Source organism: Strix uralensis, chromosome 6 (assembly GCF_047716275.1).
Source record: "Strix uralensis isolate ZFMK-TIS-50842 chromosome 6, bStrUra1, whole genome shotgun sequence".
Taxonomy (NCBI): domain Eukaryota; kingdom Metazoa; phylum Chordata; class Aves; order Strigiformes; family Strigidae; genus Strix; species Strix uralensis.
In genome coordinates, this window is record NC_133977.1 from 17,595,376 (window position 1) to 17,616,376 (window position 21,001).

At 39.5% G+C, this 21,001-nt stretch overlaps 1 protein-coding gene across 3 annotated transcripts in view; it reads left to right on the forward strand.

Moving 5' to 3' along the window:
* RAPH1 (Ras association (RalGDS/AF-6) and pleckstrin homology domains 1) overlaps positions 1 to 21,001 on the forward strand; it is a 104,958-nt gene that overhangs the window by 75,338 nt on the left and 8,619 nt on the right. For 2 of the 3 annotated variants that reach the window (XM_074872995.1, XM_074872996.1), the window contains exons 7-13: positions 2,194 to 2,315; positions 7,616 to 7,681; positions 9,125 to 9,268; positions 10,473 to 10,583; positions 14,239 to 14,337; positions 14,943 to 15,063; positions 16,656 to 16,798. In XM_074872995.1, coding sequence (XP_074729096.1) covers positions 2,194 to 2,315; positions 7,616 to 7,681; positions 9,125 to 9,268; positions 10,473 to 10,583; positions 14,239 to 14,337; positions 14,943 to 15,063; positions 16,656 to 16,798 — 806 coding nt within the window. Of the gene's footprint in view, positions 1 to 2,193; positions 2,316 to 7,615; positions 7,682 to 9,124; positions 9,269 to 10,472; positions 10,584 to 14,238; positions 14,338 to 14,942; positions 15,064 to 16,655; positions 17,081 to 21,001 lie in introns of those variants that run through there. The other variant, XM_074872997.1, reaches the window with a different exon arrangement.

Below are 21,001 nucleotides of genomic sequence, written 5' to 3' on the forward strand. Positions count from 1 at the left end.
TCCAAAATTCAGCCTGTTTGATTCATGTATTTTTATACTGGAACTTGAAAAACAGGTGAAAAAATGATTACAACAAATGTTTACAACAAAGCCCTCACCCTGTGTGCTAGTGGTTCATCTTTTGAAACATTTTTTCTGGCATTGCCTATGTAAGAGGAAGGAACGCCTTTATTATATTTTCCTCTAGCGAGACACAGAAGACCTATGTATCTTCATAGTGTGTTTTACCATGTTGTCTTGTCAGTTGATTGCTCATTAATTGTGCAGTTCAATAAAATGCAGTGAATACTTTAAGCTGACAAACTGCAAAGAAAGGCATGAGGCCTGTGGAGTTCCTGATTGTCTTTGCATTTTATGTGGTCTTCTTCAAATGTGTGTGGTTAACTAGTTTTTGAGGAGTCTGATTTAGGTACCTGAAGTAGAAGGCCACCTGTTACTATCTAATGGTTTAACCAGGAGCTTTATATGTACTTTCAGAAGAACTTGGTGATAACTATTTCCAGAACGCAGAATGAAATGCTTTGCCCAGTTTTACCCTGCAAGTTTGTAACAGAAACAACTCTGGAAGGTTTCTTTTGGTTGGGACAAATGTTGTTTTCATTTTTTTAGTTAAAGCAGAGTATGCCTATGAAGTATCTGCGAGTTACAATGTTTCAATTTTACAGAGTATGTTTAATAATAGGAACATTGTATTGTATGCAGTTTTACATGCTATAGGTACATACACAGTGAGTAAGTTGTTTTGAGTTTGAGTTCAGTTATTGTTCTTCCTGTAGTAACAGTTAATATGTTTTGAAAGCTAATTGATATGTTTTGAAAGCTATGCGGTTTCACTAATGAGGCTGCAGTGAAATTTAAGCTTTTGTATCACAGTCCTCTGAAGTTTTTTTTGTTTGTTCTTCTGTTAAGTAACACCTTTTTTTTACTTTCTTGGAAGACAGTATTGCTGTGTTGCTGATAGAGCTTGATGGAAGTCGTGAGTTGTAACTCAAAAGCTTCTTAGATCTCACTGAGACCTCAGTAATGTCACGTTGTCATCTCAAAACTGAATTCATGCCCTACAGATGACACTTTGTTGCATTCACTGTGCTTAGTATTCTTAATTACCAAAGATGTTGAGATGTTATCTGTCATCTTAGTCTTCATTAGTGATAGCTCCTAGGTCTGGATGTGATCAGTCCCATATACCTTCTGTAAAAATGTGGTGTAATTGATTTTGTGGAGAAAAACATGTTCTGATTTCAGATGCAATTGAAAGGTCAAGCAGGTCCCAAAGGATTCTGAAAGAAACAATTTGCTGAAATGCCACTGTGTGGCCTATGTGAAGGGGGAACAAATTGCAGAAAGCAGGATTCTACTTCACTGTCTTTGAAAGGAGGAGAAAGCTGATATAGTGGTTTCTCAAAGATGTATTCTTCCTTATTTATTTTAGAATAAGGGTTTTCACATATTTCTCTGCTGTTTCAGTAAATTTTCCTCTTTTTTCTTCTTCTCTTTTGCCTGTTTTCAGTATCTTGTACTAGCGATAACTATTTCAATAGCGAGTCAAAGCTCAGAGTTCTCAGAAGCCATCGTTGATACATCATTTATTCAGCAAGATAAATTGTAAGAAACAGACACTGTCAGTTTTCAGACTACTTCTACTATACCCCCACTAACCATGGATATCCTGCATTTTGGAAGCATTTTGTTTCCCTTATGATCATTGTCTATTACTATTTTTGATACTTGACAAGTGAGATAGCAATTGGGGATGTAGAAAAAAAAAAAATTGTGCTGAAAAAGCTGCCTAATGAATTCCTCCAGGGATTGTGTGGACCAGAATACATATAAATGTGATAACCTTCTTATTTGTACTCTTAACATTTGAAATGTCATCATTTGAATCTGCTGTGTTCACATGGGGTGGTAGGCTTTGTCAGGTGAAAAAAAATAAAACACTTCATATATTGATGGAACTATAAGCCTGAAGAGACGTTAAGCGAGTGTTGAGTGAGTGTATGTGTAAAATTAAACCAGGCACGTCTGAAATTTGACTAAGTTATTTTAGTTTTAGTGTAAATTTATTCCACATTTTAGTTGAACTCTATTTTCTCTACGTATATGCCCTGTCTCCCAGGTATGTCTACAGAATAGTTTCTATCACAAAATGGGACAGATTCCAATGTATTTGCTCTTTTGTTACTGCTGCAGAAAGGATCTTTGAAGATCATGAAAATTTAGTTGAAAATCTTCTGAACTGGACAAGAGATAGTCAAAACAAACTAATGTTTGTGGAACGTATAGAGAAATATGCACTTTTCAAGAATCCCCAGGTAAGCCTGAGATTCATGTTGAATGCGTGTGTGCATGCATGCATGCATGCCTGATTGCAGCTTCTTACTTTTTTTGGTAGCATTCATTTTCATACTTTTATTTTGATACTTGTGTATATATTAAAATGCTAGGCAACTTTACATTTCGGCACCATGTACATCCACATTGGGGTTGGCACAAAATCAAATCCCTAGCAGAAAACCATGAGCTGAAGCAATCTGTTTGCTAATGTGTTTGTGGGTAATTTTAATGGAGATGAAGGCAAGCGGTTTCATGGCATTTATACCAATACTTAGTGCTGTTCAAATATGTAAATATGCAAGAAAGGCGTTGACAGATAGTGCTAATAGTAATGCCTCTCCACTGTGCATTCTTATGTTGGTGACAAGAAGGGAAAGAGAAGATAGAAGAGAATAGCTACTCCATGGTCAAATGGCAAGTGAAGAGAAGAGAGCATGTGTCCCTCCCCGTGGAAGCTGGGACCTGCCTCTATTCACCTGTGTTCCGTGTTTCCTGGCTAGGAAACCAGAGGCTCCTCTTCTCTCTCAAATGGCCTCAGAGGCCTTTCTTCTCTCAAATGGTAGCTACAGCTTTGATATCTGGCAGCAGTTCAGTACTATAGCGGAGTTGAGGAAAAGAAACAGAAAAGCAGAAGGTGGCTCTTTGAAGAATTTGAATCGAAGAGAACGGGATATAATATCACTTGGTCTCTCTCTTAACTCTTATCTAATGTATTCCCTTTTGGGATCATAGATTATATCTGTATGGGATCTGTGTGGTAATGTCTTGGATTTAAACTGAGTATCCGTTTTGCATCCTCATCCTTTGGACACCATCAATGTAGTTTGGTTTTTATTTTTTTTTTTAAAAGCAAGAATTGAAAACCAAGTCTTGTTTAAGTGCTTTGTGATGAAGCAGCAAAACTAAGTTCTCTTTAAAAGCACGTAGTTGATGCATTTACCATCAGTACATATGGTAGGCACTGTCAACAAGGATGACATACCAGCATTATCTCACCTTGGTTTAAAATACTGGACAGGCTAAACTTTGTGAATATTGTTTTTTCCCAGTACAAGAGCTAGGGGTTAGAAGAGGAAGATTTTATTTGTCTCAGTCCTTTCCAAGCTGAAGAAGAGTACAAAACTTCTTATTAAATAAGATACAGTACCTATGCATAGTTAGGTTCCTTTTAAGAAGACAAGGAGTATTTAGTAATTCTTCATGAAAAATAAATATTTTTATTCAGCAAAACTGTCAGCCTAAGAAGTACATTGCTTCTGTGTATCCTTCTTAGAACACATAAATAATGGCAGTATGTAACACGTTTAAAGATCTCTGGCTTTTAAAATATTTTTATTGTGAGATTTTCACAGAATCACAGAATCATTCAGGTTGGAAAAGACCCTTGGGATCATCGAGTCCAACCATCAGCCCTACTCTACAAAGTTCTCCCCTACACCGTATCCCCTAACATCACATCCAAACGACCCTTAAACACATCCAGGGATGGTGACTCCACCACCTCCCTGGGCAGCCTATTCCACTGTCTGACCACTCGTTCTGTGAAAAATTTTTTCCTAATGTCCAGTCTGAACCTCCCCTGTGGCAGTTTAAAGCCATTCCCTCTTGTTCTATCACTAATTACCTGTGAGAAGAGACCAGCACCAACCTCTCTACAATGTCCTTTCAGGTAGTTGTAGAGAGTGATGAGGTCTCCCCTTAGCCTTCTCCTCCTCAAACTGAACAGTCCCAGCTCCTTCAATCACTCCTCATAGCATTTATTCTCCAGGACCTTCACCAGCTTTGTTGCCCTCCTCTGCACTCGCTCCAGCACCTCAATATCTCTCTCATATTGAGTGCCCAAAACTGGACACAATACTCAAGGTGTGGCCTCACCAGTGCAGAGTACAGGGGGACTATCACCTCCCTACTTCTGCTGGTCACACTATTTCTAATACAAGCCAGGATGCCGTTGGCTTTCTTGGCCACCTGGGCACACTGCTGGCTCATATTCAGCTGCTTGTCAATTAGAACCCCCAGATCCTTTTCTTCCAGACTGTTCTCCAGCCACACCTCTCCAAGCCTGTAGCGATGCATGGGGTTGTTGTGGCCCAAGTGCAGGACCTGGCACTTGTCCTTGTTGAAGCTCATCCCGTTAATGTTGGCCCACCGATCCAATCTGTCCAAGTCTCTCTGTAGAGCCTCCCTATCTTCATGCAGATCGACACTCCCGCTTAACTTGGTGTCATCTGTGAACTTACTGATGATACACTCTATGTCCTTATCAAGATCATCAATAAAGATGTTAAACAGAAATGGTCCCAGCCTCGAGCCCCCAGGAACACCACTTGTGACCGGCCGCCAGCTGGATTTAACTCCATTGACCACCACTCTTTGGGACCGTTCATCCAGCCAGTGCTTGGTCCAGCAGACCGTACGCTCCTCCAGGCCATGAGCAGCCAGTTTTCTATGAGAATTTTATGGGGAACTGTGTCAAGTGCTTTTCGAAATCCAGGTAGACAATATCGACAGCCTTTCCCTCGTCCAATAGTTGGGTCATCCTGTCATAGAAGGAGATCAGGTTTGTCAGGCAGGACCTGCCTTTCATAAACCCATGCTGACTAGGCCTGATCCCCTGGTTGTCCATTATATGACTTGTAATGGCATTCAAGATGATCGGCTCCATGACCTTCCCTGGTACCGAGGTCAGACTGACAGGTCTATAGTTTCCCAGATCCTCCTTTCTGCCTCTCCTGTAGATGGGTGTTACATTTGCTACCCTCCAGTCCAATGGGACCTCCCCAGTTAGCCATGACTTCAGGTAAATCATGGAAGGCGGCTCAGCGAGCACATCTGCCAACTCTTTCAGCGCCCTTGGGTGTAACCCATCCAGTCCCACAGACTTGTGTGCATCCAAGTGGTGTAGCAGGTCTCTGACCACTTCCTCTTTAATTGTGATGACCTCATTCTGCTTCCCCTCCCTATCTCCTAGCTCATGAGGCTGAGTGTCCAGGGAACAGCCAGTTCCACTGCTAAAGACTGAGGCAAAGTAGGCGTTGAGCACCTCAGCCTTTTCCTCATCCTTTGTTACCGTGTTTCCTTCTGCATCCAATAAAGAGGGAGATTTTCCCTAATCCTCCTTTTGTTGTTAATGAATTTATAGAAACATTTTTTACTATCTTTAACAGCTGTAGCCAGGTTGAGCTCTAGCTGCGCTTTGGCTCTCCTAATGTTCTCCCTGCATAGCTTTACTATATCTTTATAGTCTTCATGAGAGACCTGCCCCCTCTTCCAAAGGTCGTAGATTCTCCTTTTGTTCTTGAGATCCAGCCAAAGGTCCCTGTTTAGCCAGGCCAGTCTCCTTCCCTGCCTGCTTGTTTTTCGGCATGCGGGAACAGCCTGCTCCTGTGCCTTTAAGACTTCTCTCTTGAAGTATGTCCAGCGTTCCTGGGCTCCCATATCCTTCAGGGCAGCCTCCCAAGGGATTTTGTCAGTCAGTCTTTTGAACAGGTCAAAGTTTGCCCTCCGGAAGTCTAAGGTGGCAGTTTTACTGACCCTTCTGTTTGTTTCTCCAAGGATCGAAAACTCAATCATCTCATGATCACTGCACCCTAGACGGCCTCCAACCTTTACTTCCCCCACAAGCTCTTCCCTGTTCACAAGAAGCAGGTCCAGGAGGGCACCTTCCCTGGTCGGCTCACTCACCGGCTGTGTGAGGAAGTTATCCTCCACACATTCCAGGAACCTCCTGGATTGTCCCCTCTGCTGTGTTGTGATCCCAGCAGATACCTGGGAGGTTAAAGTCCCCCACAAGAACAACAGCAAGTGATGGTGAGATTTCTCCCAACTGTTTATAGAAAGCTTCATCCACCTCACTGCTTTGGTTGGGGGGTCTATAGCAGACTACCACAGCAAGATCTGCTTTATTGGCCCTTAACCTAATCCAAACACTCTCAACCCTGTCATCACTGTACTTGATTTCTGAGCTGTCATAGCATTCTCTAACATGCAGGGGCACTCCACCGCCTCTCCTTCCCTGTCTGAAGAGCTTGTAGCCATCGATTGCGCCACTCCAGTCGTGTGAGGCATCCCACCACGTTTCTGTGATAGCTACTATGTCATAGTTCTCGTGCTGCATCATGGCTTCAAGCTCCTCCTATTTGTTGCTCATACTGCGTGCATTGGTATAGATGCACTTGAGATGAGCTGATGAATCCAACACCTTTTTGTGAGTGTGGGCCCCATTTCCTACCAGACCCTTCTCAGGTGCTTCCATGATTTCTAAACATCTATACCTTCTCTCAAATGAAATGGCAGAGGGAGAGCCCTCACCAGTCCACCGTCCTTCAAACCTTGGCATGCTTCCCTTGAGCTTATTCCTAGCAGGCCCAATTATCTCCGCCTCCCCCCTCATATCTAGTTTAAAGCCCTGTCTATAAGCCCTACTAACTCCTGCCCCAGAATCCTTTTCCACCTCTGGGACACCTGCATCTCACCTGTCCCATTTGTTGACAGCAGACCAGGTGCTTATAAACTTCGCCATGATCAAAGAACCCAAAATTCCGATGGTGGCACCAGTCTCTGAGCCACGTGCTAATCAGATGTGTTTTCCACCCTCTTTCAGTGTTTTTCCTTTCCACTTTGAGGGATTGATGAAAACACCAGCTGAGCTCCAGAGCCTTCAGCTAGCCACCCCAGTGCCTCGAAGTCCTTTTTGAGTGACTTTAGACTTCTCTCTACCACCTCATCATTACCTGCCTGGGTAACCAACAAAGGGAGTAATCAGAGGGCTGCACCAGAGCAGTGACCTTCCTTTTAATAGCTCTAACCCGAGCCCCAGGGAGGCAGCAGCAGACCTCCCTATGGTATGGGTCTGGTCGACATATGGGCCCTTCCGTACCCCTCAGAACAGAGTCACTCAATGCAATTGCCCTCCTTTCCTTCTTAATTGAAGAAGTCACAAGTCGTGGGGCTGAGGGAGTTCATAGTTCATGGTGTTTTTATTTCTGGATGCATTGTACCAGGCAGCTTGTTTTGTGGAAAGCCAGGACAAAGTTTTTATGAGGCTGTTACTTAAGAGTATGGACTGCTATTTCTGAAAAAGGTGGTTATAATTTAGTTCCATGTATTATTTAACATTCTGACCGATAGTTTCAGTTGGACTACAAAGTTTTGTTCAATTAATGTATTGTTCTTAGTAGCTAGTTTTTTTGTTACTGCTACAGAAAGGTAAATGAGAAATGTTATTTGGCTTGATTTCAGAATGTCTATACGAGTATTAAGCTTACTCTTGTTACAGAACTATCTTCTGGGGAAGAAAGAAACCTCTGAGATGGCAGACAGAAATAAAGAGGTGCTGCTAGAGGTAAGACTGCCAAAACAAAAAGGGCATAGTGGTAATTTCAGAGCTTGAAGCTAAACTCTGAAAGGTTGTGGTGATTGAAATTGACAGAGGGAGCCGAATGTAATTCTGGAACACCTGTGAATGGAATGTGTTACATTTGAGATAAATGGCTATTTTAATGTTACCCTGTTTCAGATACAATCAGTTCATAAAAATGTGTCTTTATTTTGTTTAATAACTAAAATACCATACACAATGATAATCGAAGTGAGGTTACCTGTAACTATGGCTAAAAACAGTGGAAATGTGCAGAACTGTCACCCTTTTTTTTGACCTGTGGTAGTAGAGATTTTTTTTTTTACTAGTACATTCCAAATTGTTATTCTCTACAAAAATCTATAGCAATGGTTCAGTGACTGGTCTATGTTAATATTTTTAATTTAGCAAGCAAAGTAGTTTAAAAATGTTTCAATTACATTTTAAAATAAACAACCAAATATTAAATTTTAAAAATGAATGACAGAAAAGGAAGTCAATTAATATCAAACACATTAAATAGTTTTCAGAACTAAGGACAACCAAAAAAATGTGTGGAGCGAATAAAGCAAACAGTAAACATAGCCTCCATAAGCTGAAAACTGAATGGTTTTGTGATATTTTGTAGAGACATACCTATGCTGAAGTGTCATAGCTTCCACTTAATTTCCAGAACAATGGTCATGATTTCAGTAGTTACGCAAAAGTAAATATTTTGGGTATTTAATTTTGGATTATTCTTAATACGCTTTAACTTATAAGTAACATATGCATGCTCTTAGGATATTATTAATATGGGTTTTAATAAGTGGCCATGTGGATACTGTGGATCAAAAAGGTGCTTGAAGCCATGACATGCAGAGCGTTGTAATTCTATCTAATTCTTTCTGTCTTCTAGGATTACTCTTAAATCTCTGTGCTGCATATTAATTTGGAGTGTTTTTAAAGTGTTTGTTTTCCTCTGTTTAGCTCTTTATAAGTAGAATTTGTAGTGTTGGCAGTTAGTAGCAACAAAGTACTTACGGAATGCATTACAGCTGTATCTGATGGATATGTAATTAGGTTTTGTGTATACTTAGATATATGAGGCTATATCTATAAGGTGACCTCGTGACTTTAGAGCCAGTAAAGCTGTTGGGGGATCTATTACTGATAAGCAGTGGTTAGCAAATCTTTACAATAGCTGCTGATATTTTTGTTGTCATTCTTGTGCTGAGAATATGCGAAGATCCCCTGTTGTGTTTGTCTGAATTACATTATAGCTTCTACAATTAATCTCTAATTCATATAACTGCATGAAAAAAAGAGCTGTCTATGTGTGCATTCCTTAGATAAAGAATTTCAGAATTTCAGTCATTAAAAACAAACCACTGCATACTGTATGTTCTGTGTGTTTCTCTCTTCCCAAACCACTGTGTTTATTGGCAGGAATGTTTCTGTGGAAGTTCTGTAACTGTGCCAGAGATTGAGGGAGTTTTGTGGCTGAAAGAGGATGGTAAGAAGTCTTGGAAGAAACGTTACTTTCTTCTTCGAGCTTCTGGAATCTACTATGTCCCTAAAGGGAAGGCAAAGGTATGATACTTTAAAGCAATTTCCCTGATTTTATTGCTGGTAAATTGTGCACACAAGAATCAGCCTTAAATTTCGTCTTAGCTGTGCCTTGCCTAGTGCCACATCCCTTAATTAAAAGTGCAGGTTTATCATGGAGCTGTTGTATAAATTACTGTGGTAGCACTTGATGTGAAGGATGTAACCCCAAATATAAAAATACAAGCTACAAGGGTCTGCTCTTTGAGTGACCTTGGGGTTAGGTGTTCAGAAACACTTGAGGAAAACTGGTGGAGTTAAGAGGCTGTCTTTTCTCAAACAGAATTCAGATGAAGGACCAAATTGCACTGCAAATGCCAATCACAAAATATGAGACCAACTCCACAATCAGTCTGCATAATTTCATTTGTTTTAGTTCATATAAATGGGATTCTTTTTGGATCAATTTCTGCTGTGTTTTTGAAACTGGTGTATATATACTACTATTTCTTCAGTGTCATTTACTGCTGTTCTGTGTGTATCAATAATGAAAAGTAAATAGAAAGCTGCTACAAATGCATTATAGCTTTAAGGCTGAACTACTGAGTTCAAGTTGTCCATGAATCCATCAGTCTTGACAGCATCAACTGATCCCCAGTACAGGAAGTCCACTTCCCACACAGCCAGCAATGAAGAGGAAATCTGTCAGCACACCAGCTCCCTTTAGAGCTGAATACATCTCAGATGTTCTTTCCACAGCCTTTTGCTTCGTTAAAACAAGCTGTATGCAAGATAGCCTGTTGAAATTCTGTGCCCTACAATCACTGCTAAACATCATTGGAATTTTACTCACAGTCACACTGGAATTTGGACACCTTGATTATTACCAAGATGAAATGTAACCAGCAGCTGTTAAAAAGTTCCTGGTCAACCAATCCTCTTTACTTTCTCCTGATACCAACTCTGAATAAACATTAATAGTTTGGTGTAAAATACAGACAGAACACAAAATGCAGACAAAACACAAAAAAACCAGACTGAATTTGGAAAAGGATATCCTAGTTAAAAATTAACATCTGATGCAAGAGTTTATGCATGGCTGTCTCTTCTTGTATTGGTTATTTTTGTATCAGATTGAAACTAATATTTGACCTTAACTAGACTTTATATTAGTGTTGGCACTAGACTGTCTTTGTCAGTGCAAGTGGTTTTCTTATATTTTGTAAATCATTATTTTTATATTTAACAGGTCTCGCGGGATCTTGTGTGCTTTCTACAGCTTGATCATGTCAGTGTTTACTATGGACAGGACTATCGGAACAAATACAAAGCACCCACAGACTATTGTTTAGTGCTAAAGGTAACTTGTTCGTTGTTTTGAAAATTCTCATACTGAAAAAAGCAATTAAAGAACTTGAAACATTTCCATGCTAATCTTAGTCCCTGATAATAACTACACTTCCTAATTGTGAACAAGAGCTGATTCTTGGGAGAGATTATAATTTAGAATGCACTTCCTTTAGTAATATACCAATTGGAAAACTATACCTGTCAGTTTTCAGGGTGAATCTCTAAATTATCTTCATTCTGCATGAGAAATCTAAATTGCCATAAGTTACAGTGACATTGAGAAAGCTATATTTTACTGCATTTTCTGTGGAGTTGTAATGAGCCTCCTTGACAGAAATACAGTTAAAAAAAAAAAAAAAGAGAAAATGCCATGCAGGGACTAGTGCAGAGGGAAGAAATGGCTATGAATCACTTCCTTACCCATCAAGCTGAAAGATTTCCTTCACCTGCCAGACGATCTGTGTGGATTATATGGTTGGGGAGGAAAAAAAAGTCACAGAACAGCAGAAGAATGGCTTTACTGGATTCATGTAGCACTCTAGGTTTGTCTGACAGTGACCTTTCTTTATAAGCCTCTTAGGGAAAAATTAGAAGTATAGTACAGTCTTGCAGAGATACTTTCACAGAATACTTTTTTCAGCCTTTAGAAATTTAGGGACCAGTGAGTGGATCTTGTCTGTTTAATAGCCCTGGGTGCATTCTTACTCTTTGAGTATGCCCTGTCTCTTTTGGGATTCCCAGAAAATTTTAGAATGCTTCAGTAGTTGAGTACACCTTGTATGCTCTTCTGCTTGTTCTGAACCATCAGTTGCTTTACATTTCATTTTCCTCTAGTTCTTGTATAGGAAGTAAACAGTTAGTGAACAATTGCTGCCTGTTCTCCATGCTCCTCATGACTTTGTAAATGTTTTCCTATTGCCCTGAATTGTCTTACTTCCGGACTGATGAGTCCCAGTCTATTTAATTGTTCCTCATAATCTAAAACATAACACTAAACTAATTTTTTTCCATTTGGCAACTCTACCTTACAACAATTCAGGATCACTGAGATAATACCCCTTGAAATGCTAACTTCAGGGAGTTGCTGTCTTCTCAGAGTGTAGGTCTAGAGTTGTGCAAAAATTGGTATTAGAGAGTCAAGTCTATCTGTATTACCCAACCTGAGGGAAAGGGGATGCTGTAAAGGAAGAAACTTCTGAATGTAAAGGACAGGTAGAAAGAAAAAGGTTATGAAAGCAGTGACCTGATTTTAAACTGTGAGATTAATAAGTTGAGTACTTCAAGTTATTTTAAATTGCATCAACTCATCTCCCAGTCTCTCTTGACTCCCACACAGTGTTCAAAATGGTGTCAGTTCCTGCAAGATAGCTAGCTACAAAGCTATTTTAAACCAGGTTTTCACAGTATGTTCACAGCAAGTAAAGTGTCTTCATGGATTTGAAAATGCTGCAAGTAACAAGAAATGGTTATAGTTGCACTTACAGTTTTCTTTTGACCTCTTACCTTCCCTGATCTGTAGCTCATGTGGTGTTGCGTGCGTCAGTACATTAGAATGTTTTATGTGCCTGGAGTGTGTGGCTGCCTCTCCGCTATGTGAAAGAAGGGTTTCATCTTCCAATAGATAGGGCAACATGCATTTGGGCTCACTGAGAGGTAGACACTGAATATCAAATATGGGACACCATATTAAGGGAGAAGGAATACCACTGAAACTGGAAATATTTTTCATGTTCTTAGAAGTCATTGTTGCAGTTAATGGAATGCATTTAAAAGCAGAAATGTCAGTGTTTGTGGATATTTATAAATTCATTGAAATAAATTGCTTTCTTCTGCTTACATGTCACTTTCTATCCACGTCATTTGGTTAGGTTAATAGCGTATTATTTTTTCAGACTGAGTATACAAGGCCACACTGAGTAAACAAGACTAAGTCTTATTTAAGGAGATTTTTTTGAAAAGTATTGCTATTCTGAGCATAAATGAAGACATGAAAATGTTAAAATCAAATTTTAGTGTGTCTAAATTGTCCCTTTATTTAAGTAAATTAATGGGGTAGAGTTAGTCAGGTAACTTGGACAAAGTGAAGCTATGTTTTTAGTGTGGAACTGATGAATCACCACATTACTATATTAAGCAGGATTGAGTTCTGCCTTCCTCAATTTTTAAAATGTTACATTGATGTTTTATATTAGTACCAAGTATGGAAGCCATAGAGTTGGGTTTTTTTGGTAGAAATTCAGTTTTGTGCCACAAAGATTCACTAAGCTGGGAAATATCTCCAAAACACAAACATGTTTTTGGAGAGGTGAATGGCAAATACAAACTGAAAGGCCAATTCTCATTGAAGTCCAGAATGCATTTGTCTTTACATGTTTGCTTCTTTTGTTTATCTTGAACCTTACTGTGCAAGATGAGTACTGTGCTATTTTTAAATATAACATTTGTATGTTAGTATATAATATTAGCTCCTTGGTCCTAAATGTTAGATTTGTGAGTGGTTCTTTTATTTCTACATAGCCAAATTTTTGAACGAGTCCAGGAAAAAGATGGCTTGTTAGTGAAGTAATTGTTTGTGCTTCTATAGACTTTGTTATACAACATGTACGTGAAAGAGGCTGGTAGTGAAAAATGAAAACAATTATTTAATATAATGAAGTTAGTTATATGTATTCTGTTTATGGAGATAAACGTGTTCATGTTCATTTTGAAATAATTATGTTTGGAAGACCACAGGAGAAAATATTCTGAAGAGATTAAAAGTTCTTTGATAGATGTTTCAGACAGTCTTCAGTAAAACTTAAATACCTGTGATCATCTAGCAAAACTCTGTGTCACTGAACTGTAAGCTAACAGAGGAAATGATAAGAACTTGAATATTTAGACTTGCCCTGACAGCTGTGAGACATGTAACTTCTACAACATGGACAGCAAAGAAATGAATAACCAATCCAGAATGATTTCCAGTGTCTGATATTTGAAACTGCAGCACTGATAAATACAGCGCCTTTTCTTTTTTATACATGCATATGGGAGCAGCAAGTATTTTCGATGATAGCCCCGTATCAGTAGGGTGGGGACCTTGAAGGCTTTACAAGCTGAAAATGGGATTGTGCTCAGCAGCATGTCATTTGTGGAGCGTCTCACTCAAGCTGTACAAAAGCAGAGAAGACCAGTGTGTTTGTTTTCCTTCAGGTTTTTTTGGTGTGAGAGAAAGGTGAAATATCAGCTGTCTCCTTCAGGTGGTGAGTTAGTCCATAGAACAGCGAAAGGAGAGTTCTTTATGCTTTGGCAGTCTCTTGTTTGTGTTTAGGAAAGGTTTTTACAAGCTGACACTGTTCTGACTATTTGGCTTGAGACTGTAAAGATTTCTAAAGAGCCTTACAGGTACACAAGACCGTTGGTAGGTAGAAGGTTCAACACTAACATACTGAAAGATTCACCCTTTCTTAGCGTTTCAAACCTGAACACACTGCCAATCTGTGTGTGAAACAATCCCCGCTGCCGCCAACCTGAAATACTCTTAAACGTTTTTAAGTGGGCTCAAATACGGACTACTGTTGAAGAGCTTCTGGCATTGTTTGTCTGGATAGACCTCAACAGATAAATGGCTTTCTTTGCATTCCTAGCTATTAAAATATTGATGAGGATTAATAATTTTTCTGCAGCATCCTCAGATCCAGAAGAAATCACAGTATATCAAGTATCTTTGCTGTGATGACGTAAGAACTCTACACCAATGGATCAATGGCATCCGCATTGCTAAGGTAACCTCCTCTAGGCAGTCTTGCACTGTTGTCATGACCTTTTGTCTTTATCTGTTTGAAACCATTTACAGTTACGTAGCAAAATACATGCTAAATCTAACTTCCCTCTGTTTAACTACTCCAAACGTGAACTGTACAATCTTCTTACATATTTTATTCCCTATCAAAATTGTTAGGCTTGGTTGTTATGATAATTCAGTAATTGGGCCCTTTCTTCTTGTTTCTGCTGCACCTCTTTCACATGATGAAGTTCTAACTGACATCATGGCTAGATTTTACCCAGCTCCCTTACAGATTTTACAAAGAAGGCTTATGGGAAAAGAGAATGAGAAAACAATTGTTTTCTAAGATCCCCAGGTTGGCTTAGTTTATTCATTGGCCCATTTCTTGCTTGATGCTATCTTTTCTAGCATAAATAAATTGGGCTTTTTTCAGCAATTCACTAATAAACCATTAATGTTGCCTGAGCTCCTTAATGAAGAGTCTGTTTTTTCTTTTTGGGCGGAAAAAGGTGGAATAGAGAAGCCAGAGGTGTGGAGCTCAGCAGTCTGAAAAGGGTACACAGCCTATATACAGTTGTTAAATTTGTTTGTCATTTTGCTTAGTATGGGAAGCAACTATACATGAACTATCAGGAAGCATTGAAGCGAACAGAGTCGGCATATGACTGGACTTCCTTGTCTAGCTCCAGTATCAAGTCGGGCTCCAGCTCATCTAGTTTGCCAGGTAATAATGTGATGTGTCTCATAATAGAAAGATTTAATTACCTTTTTTATCATCCGCTATCTGGAGACCTCAGGAGAGACTATTGCAGGAAATGGACTGTTCTCCAAAGTCTTTTATGCTATGTTTAGTCAAAAACATAGACTTTATGTTTAACACACATATATATATATAAAAAAGTATAAACATAGAGGAAAAATTATAAAAATATAATTATTATATTACTTGGAGTGGTATATGTATTTGGAACATATAGTACTTTTTTATTCACCTCCAAAAAAGAATGTTTTTCTGATACTGAGAAGAGGAAACTTCTTTTCAGTTTCCTGATGCCTCTATGTTCACCTATTTGAAAAAAGAAATCAAATGTATGTTTTAATGATGCATAGAATGTGTGTGTAGCTCTTAAACTGCTTTTATTGACTGAAATATTTGAAATTGGAAAATGAGAAATAGTCCTGCCCAAAGGCAAAGATCCAAACAATCTCTTCAGAGACAAACTTTGAAAAAAACGTTTCTGTTCTTGTGTCAAACTGTGTGTGCCTCCAGTAATATGCTCCAGTTTACCTCTCAGCAGGACTGGGACTGGGTTTTTTGTAGTACATAACAGTTTAAAAATTGATGAATAGTTTATATAGTCTCATTTCACTGTTCAGAACTGACAGACAGGTTGCCAGGTTATTCTGAACCCTCAAGGGCAAGTTTCATTATTGAAAACAGGCTTGTGTGCAAGTGTTTTGTCCTTCACAGATACAGGTCAGGAAGGTGATGCTACTGAATTGGAAAGGTTCAGAAAGTAGCCTGTGAGAATGAGCTAAGCAAATTCAGCCTAACTGGGAAGGCATCATGTTTTTTCAACTGTGTGGCACAGCTTGCCAGGTGTAGTGGTAAATTCTCAGTTACTGACAATTTCTCCATCGAAGCTGGGTGTTTTTCTGATAAAGTTTCTCCTCTGGTGGGGAGCTGAGCCACAGCCCACCAGCTGTGTATGTTCTGCCAGGCTGGATAAATTGGTCTGGCAGTGACTGCTGCTGTCTTTTGAAGTTACCCTGTGGACCCAGAGGAATCATCTGTGTTTGCTAGTTGCAGGATGCACATCATTTCTTCTCCTTCCTTGGGGAATGGAGCAGTCAGAAGCAGACTACTACCTTGGCTAGCATAATTTGCCTGTCCTCAGCCTGTGTCCAGTGTCTGTTTCCAAGCTTGTGCTGGGAAGGAGTACTGGAGAGAGCAGGGCTGCATGTATTGCATGGAATGGGGCTTTTCCCAAAGTGCAGGAGCTGTTGGGTGTTTCAGAACCTATACAACTGCAGTGTTTTCACTTTGCAGCATATCTGACACGCTGTTATCTTTGGGGAGCTTCAAATTTGGTTAATATCAGGGATCTGTTGCACTGTTTTGTTTTTCAGACAGCAATGGCCTGGATGCAAGCTAGAGCTTATGCAGTAGTTAGTGGGAACAATGTCCTTTGGTGGGATAATATGTTTAGCAAGTGTGACCAATAAATGTCACGCAGATTTGCATTATAAGCACACCAACTTTACTCTTACATTCAGAAACATACGCTAACTGTTTCTTAACTTTCTTCTAAACAGAATCTCAATCAAATCATTCTAATCAGTCTGACAGTGGAGTTTCTGACACCCAGCCAGCTGGACATGTCCGTTCCCAAAGTATTGTCAGCTCCATGTTCTCCGAGGCCTGGAAACGGGGCACTCAACTGGAGGAATCCAGCAAGGTAACAAGAAGACTTTAGTTTGAGAACCAACACCCAACAAAATGTACGAGACAGAGTGATACCTCTTCCACCTCTGTCTTGAGTGGGATTTCTTCTCTTTTTTTACTCTTATGTTACTGACATACACTGCCATATAATTGGTTTTTCAGGGAATTCATCCCTGGAACCTTCTGTTCTTGCTTTTACTTTTGTGCACAGGAGCCCTCTGTTCTTTGAAGGCATAATACAGCCCTTCACATAAAATCCTATTAACTAATGTTGAATAAAGACAAAATAAAAAGATCAGCTGTTAACAAGTTGAATGAAATTCTTTCACTAAGATCTTTCTCCAGTTAACTAGCCACATCTTTCCATTGTAAAGATGTGAATAACTGAGTCTTGAAGGCAGGTATATCTATTTAAGAAGTACTCCAGCAGTTTTTACTCTAATGTTTTCTATTCTATTGGATGGAAATGGAAACGATAACCACATATATGGTCAAAGCAAAAGTACTAAAATTGACAGCAGTTGTGGATTGAGGCAGATCTGATATCTCCTGTTGCTGATAGAGACTTACAGAAGATTTTAACCCATCGAAGCCTGGAGCTCAGGTCTGTTGTGGTTTGGTTAGTTTTCTGTCCTTTCTGTGGTATTTGACTGGGCGTACTTCTTGGGGAATACTTCCAAACACAGCAGAATTGCCACTTAAGCTGGTTTGTTGTCAGGCTCAAAGGAATTTTCAGGTTCCTGAACAGCCATGACGTCAGTATTAACTGCAGCAGTTGTGTGAAAGTACATTGGCAGGATGCTATGAGAAGCTGTCTTCACTCCTGTCAATTTTGAATCTTTCCTAGAACCCAGGTTCAATCTAGAGAAAGCAAGCTTTTTAAAACTAAAACCACGGGTCACTACACATGACATAGGTGCATCAGATAACTGAAAATAAGACACAGCATCACATTTTCAAATAAGAAAGCACACGTGGCACAATGTGAAAACTGACATGGCTGCATTCTTTGGGATTCATAACTTTTCTGCAGTGCCTGCTGGCTTGGAAGTTATCTGATTCTTATAGTGATGTAGTACTCAGCCCAAGAACATAGCTTGCTAAATTGTGATCCAGATTTTTTTACTGCATGAGTGCAACAGCTGGTGCATGTTCATCAGCAGATGGCTTGTGTATGTGTACAGGGTGCATAATTTCTGCAGAAGCAGAGTAGATGCAAAAGGGCACTCGAGTGTATCTGACAGGTGAAGGAGTACTGCTGTGAGAACTGTAATGTTTCCTAAAGTTTTGGTTTCAATGTGAAAATCTTGCTACTGCACTCTCTCTGAGATTTTAGAGAAAAGTTTGAAGTTTACCACAGTTGGGTCAGGGGTGTTCTAAGTCAATAGTACTGCTAGCAATTGCTCATTTAAATAAATCCCAATAATTGGTCTGTTATCTGATTAAAGCCATTTAAAAAAATATAATATTCAGACTGCTCCCTGTTGAGGGCCATCCATGTTTCAAGATTTCATCAATTTGAATTTGTTTCTATGCAGAAATTGAAGAAAAGGTACATTTCTTCATGTGTAACACAGGTGAATGGATTGCCCTGAAACTTCCAAAGAATCCAAATTAAATGAACTGTGTAAAATTATAATTTGAAGCCGCATTAAAAAATTCAGAGTAGATTGATGACAAATTTACCTTCAGTGAAACTACAGTACATGCTTTTTTTATCCTGTACAGATCTAGACTAAGGAACTTTAATAAGTCAGACTGGGAGTGGAAAATGTTAAATTGTGTGGCAAGAAAGGAAACAACAGTGTTGAAAAAATTGTAACTTACATGAAAAGGTAGTTGCAGTGATGCTGAGACATGCTGGTTTAGGCAGATTAGTCTCCAAACAGTTAGTTCAGAGGAGGTAGTTATTCCACAGTACTTTAGTGACGAAGCTGGCTTAAGAAGTTCATATGGGCAGGTTGCTGCAAGTGGCAGAATTAATGGAGACTTGTTCAGCATGTACCTTCCTCTTCTGCAACAGCTCTCCCCCCCTTGTCACCCTTGTCTCATCTGCCTCAGCAAGCAGGGCAGAACAGAGCATGCTTTGGCTCAGCAGGGAGATGACATTGAGGCTCGCCAGCCAGCCAGGATGTTGTACTGGTTGGCCAGTGGCTAACTGCTCAACAAGTTAAAAATGGGTGAGTTCTGCCTGCTTTTTCCCTCATTTACCAGGTGCCAGTAACTTCATAATTTCTTGAAGTTGAAAATATATTGGGATTTCTAGTGGTCTGTCATATTTGAATGAAATTTGCCAACTAATCCAAAAGCAACTGGCATAGGAAAAGAGATGGCAAACAGTTCAATTGCAAAAGCTTGTTTCCTTAGGAAAAACAACTAACCAAAAAAGCACAGTTGTTATTTAAAACAAATAGGTACTATTCTTTTTATAGCATTTCTGAGAGTTCCAGATAGTCATGAAGATGCATGCTACAAATATGAATTGATAGTATGCAATAAATAATTTTTCAGGATATACAGAAAGACCTCATATAGGGATGAACAAGGACGATGATCTGTCTCAAGGTTCTTCTGTAAACAAAGTATCACTGAATATGTTTCTGGTTATGGAAATTTGATTCTGTGGAGATGGGAGGGGCTCCCCCTACTGAGATGCACAGTATTCTTTTCCCTGTCCTGAGTGTTAAATTTGCTCACTGTGAAAGCTGCTGTCTTCAATGGATATGAGGAGAATTCCTTTCTGTTTCAAATATATCTAAGAATAAAAAACCCACTTTTCCCAAAATGCAGGTAATCTGTCCACTTCATATTTTGAAAGATTGCTGCTTGCCCAAAGAATGCTTTATTCATCTGTTTACATTCTTCACAGTTGTGTGGTGAAGGTCTCATTATGTCTCATTTTGCTTGTCAGATTTTGAACATGTTATTTCAAATGGGATGCTACAACAGGCATCACAATGTGTGCTTACTATGTGTGCTTTAAGTGACAAAATTCAAGATTTTCAAAGTCTTGCCATTCAGGGACAGCTGTTCTGTTATGCCTTGGTCTCCCTCTCTCTCTGTTTTATGCCGCTTTTATTTTTCCTATTGCCTTTTGCTGTCTCAGGTGTCAAAAATGAAGCTCAGCACAGCTAAGGTCAGCACACCCGTGGTGCCTTATACAGGGCACAGTTAAGGTCAGGTGGTGCTACTTGAAAATTCATTAACCTGGTGATTGGGAGAATGGTAATTTGCAGACTAACACTTGCAAGAGATCAAGATTTCTCTCCTGTTTTGTTATGTGAACACCTTGATTTAGCTCCAGAACTGTTAAACTCTTGCCTTCCAGACCTAATGCGACAGGTAGAGGCACACCCCATGTGTGTTGTAAATCACTGTTTGTTGTTTCTGACTCTAATCCTTTTGGTGGTGTTCTGCAAATATAGATACTCTGTGCACCTGTGTTTAGAACAAAGCAATATGCAAACCTGCAAATGAGCACAATTGGGCTAACTTGTGGCAAAGTACCTACTAATGAAGTATAGGTACTCAGTGCAGGTAGTTGCCATGTTGGTGTTGCATTTCTAATGCATGTTTACATGCTGTGCGCTGTGAAATTCACAACTTGGCTTGTAGCCAAACCACTTTGTATTAGGAGGATGTTTATAAACTTGAGTAATACAATTATCTTTTTAATTCTTAACAGGAATTTAGGCTTACAGTTTTAACTGAACTGAACAGAACCCAAGGAGTAGACTAAAACATTGCCTGCTTCTTTCCCATTGCTCCTTCCCTTAGTCAGCTTTTCCCTGTCTTTCTTTTTCTGCTTAACATAATAGTTGCATGTATAGCTACTTTTTCTCAAGCTAACTTTCTTTTGCAGAGCTCTAAACATTTCCTTCAGGGGAAATTTTCCTAGGAAACCTCAGTTCTTCCACATTTTCCCTCATGTTTTTTCCTTGCCAGTCTTGGATATCAGAGCATGTGGAGTGGAAACAACTCAGTAGTATTCCTGCATAGAGCTTGCTCTATACATGTTTTAGAGCAGTTGGAGATTTCTGCATTTTGTAACACCAGTGTAAGGCCTTGAGCTAACCAACTTTAAAGGCTTCACAGATGCTCTGGGAGGCCATTTATGGTTTAACTCTAGTCTTACTGAGCTGAGATGTCTGCAGAGTCTCTTGCTCTGCCTGATGTCCTCTGTCATGGCCTGTGGTGCTCTGGGGAGTGCTCTGTT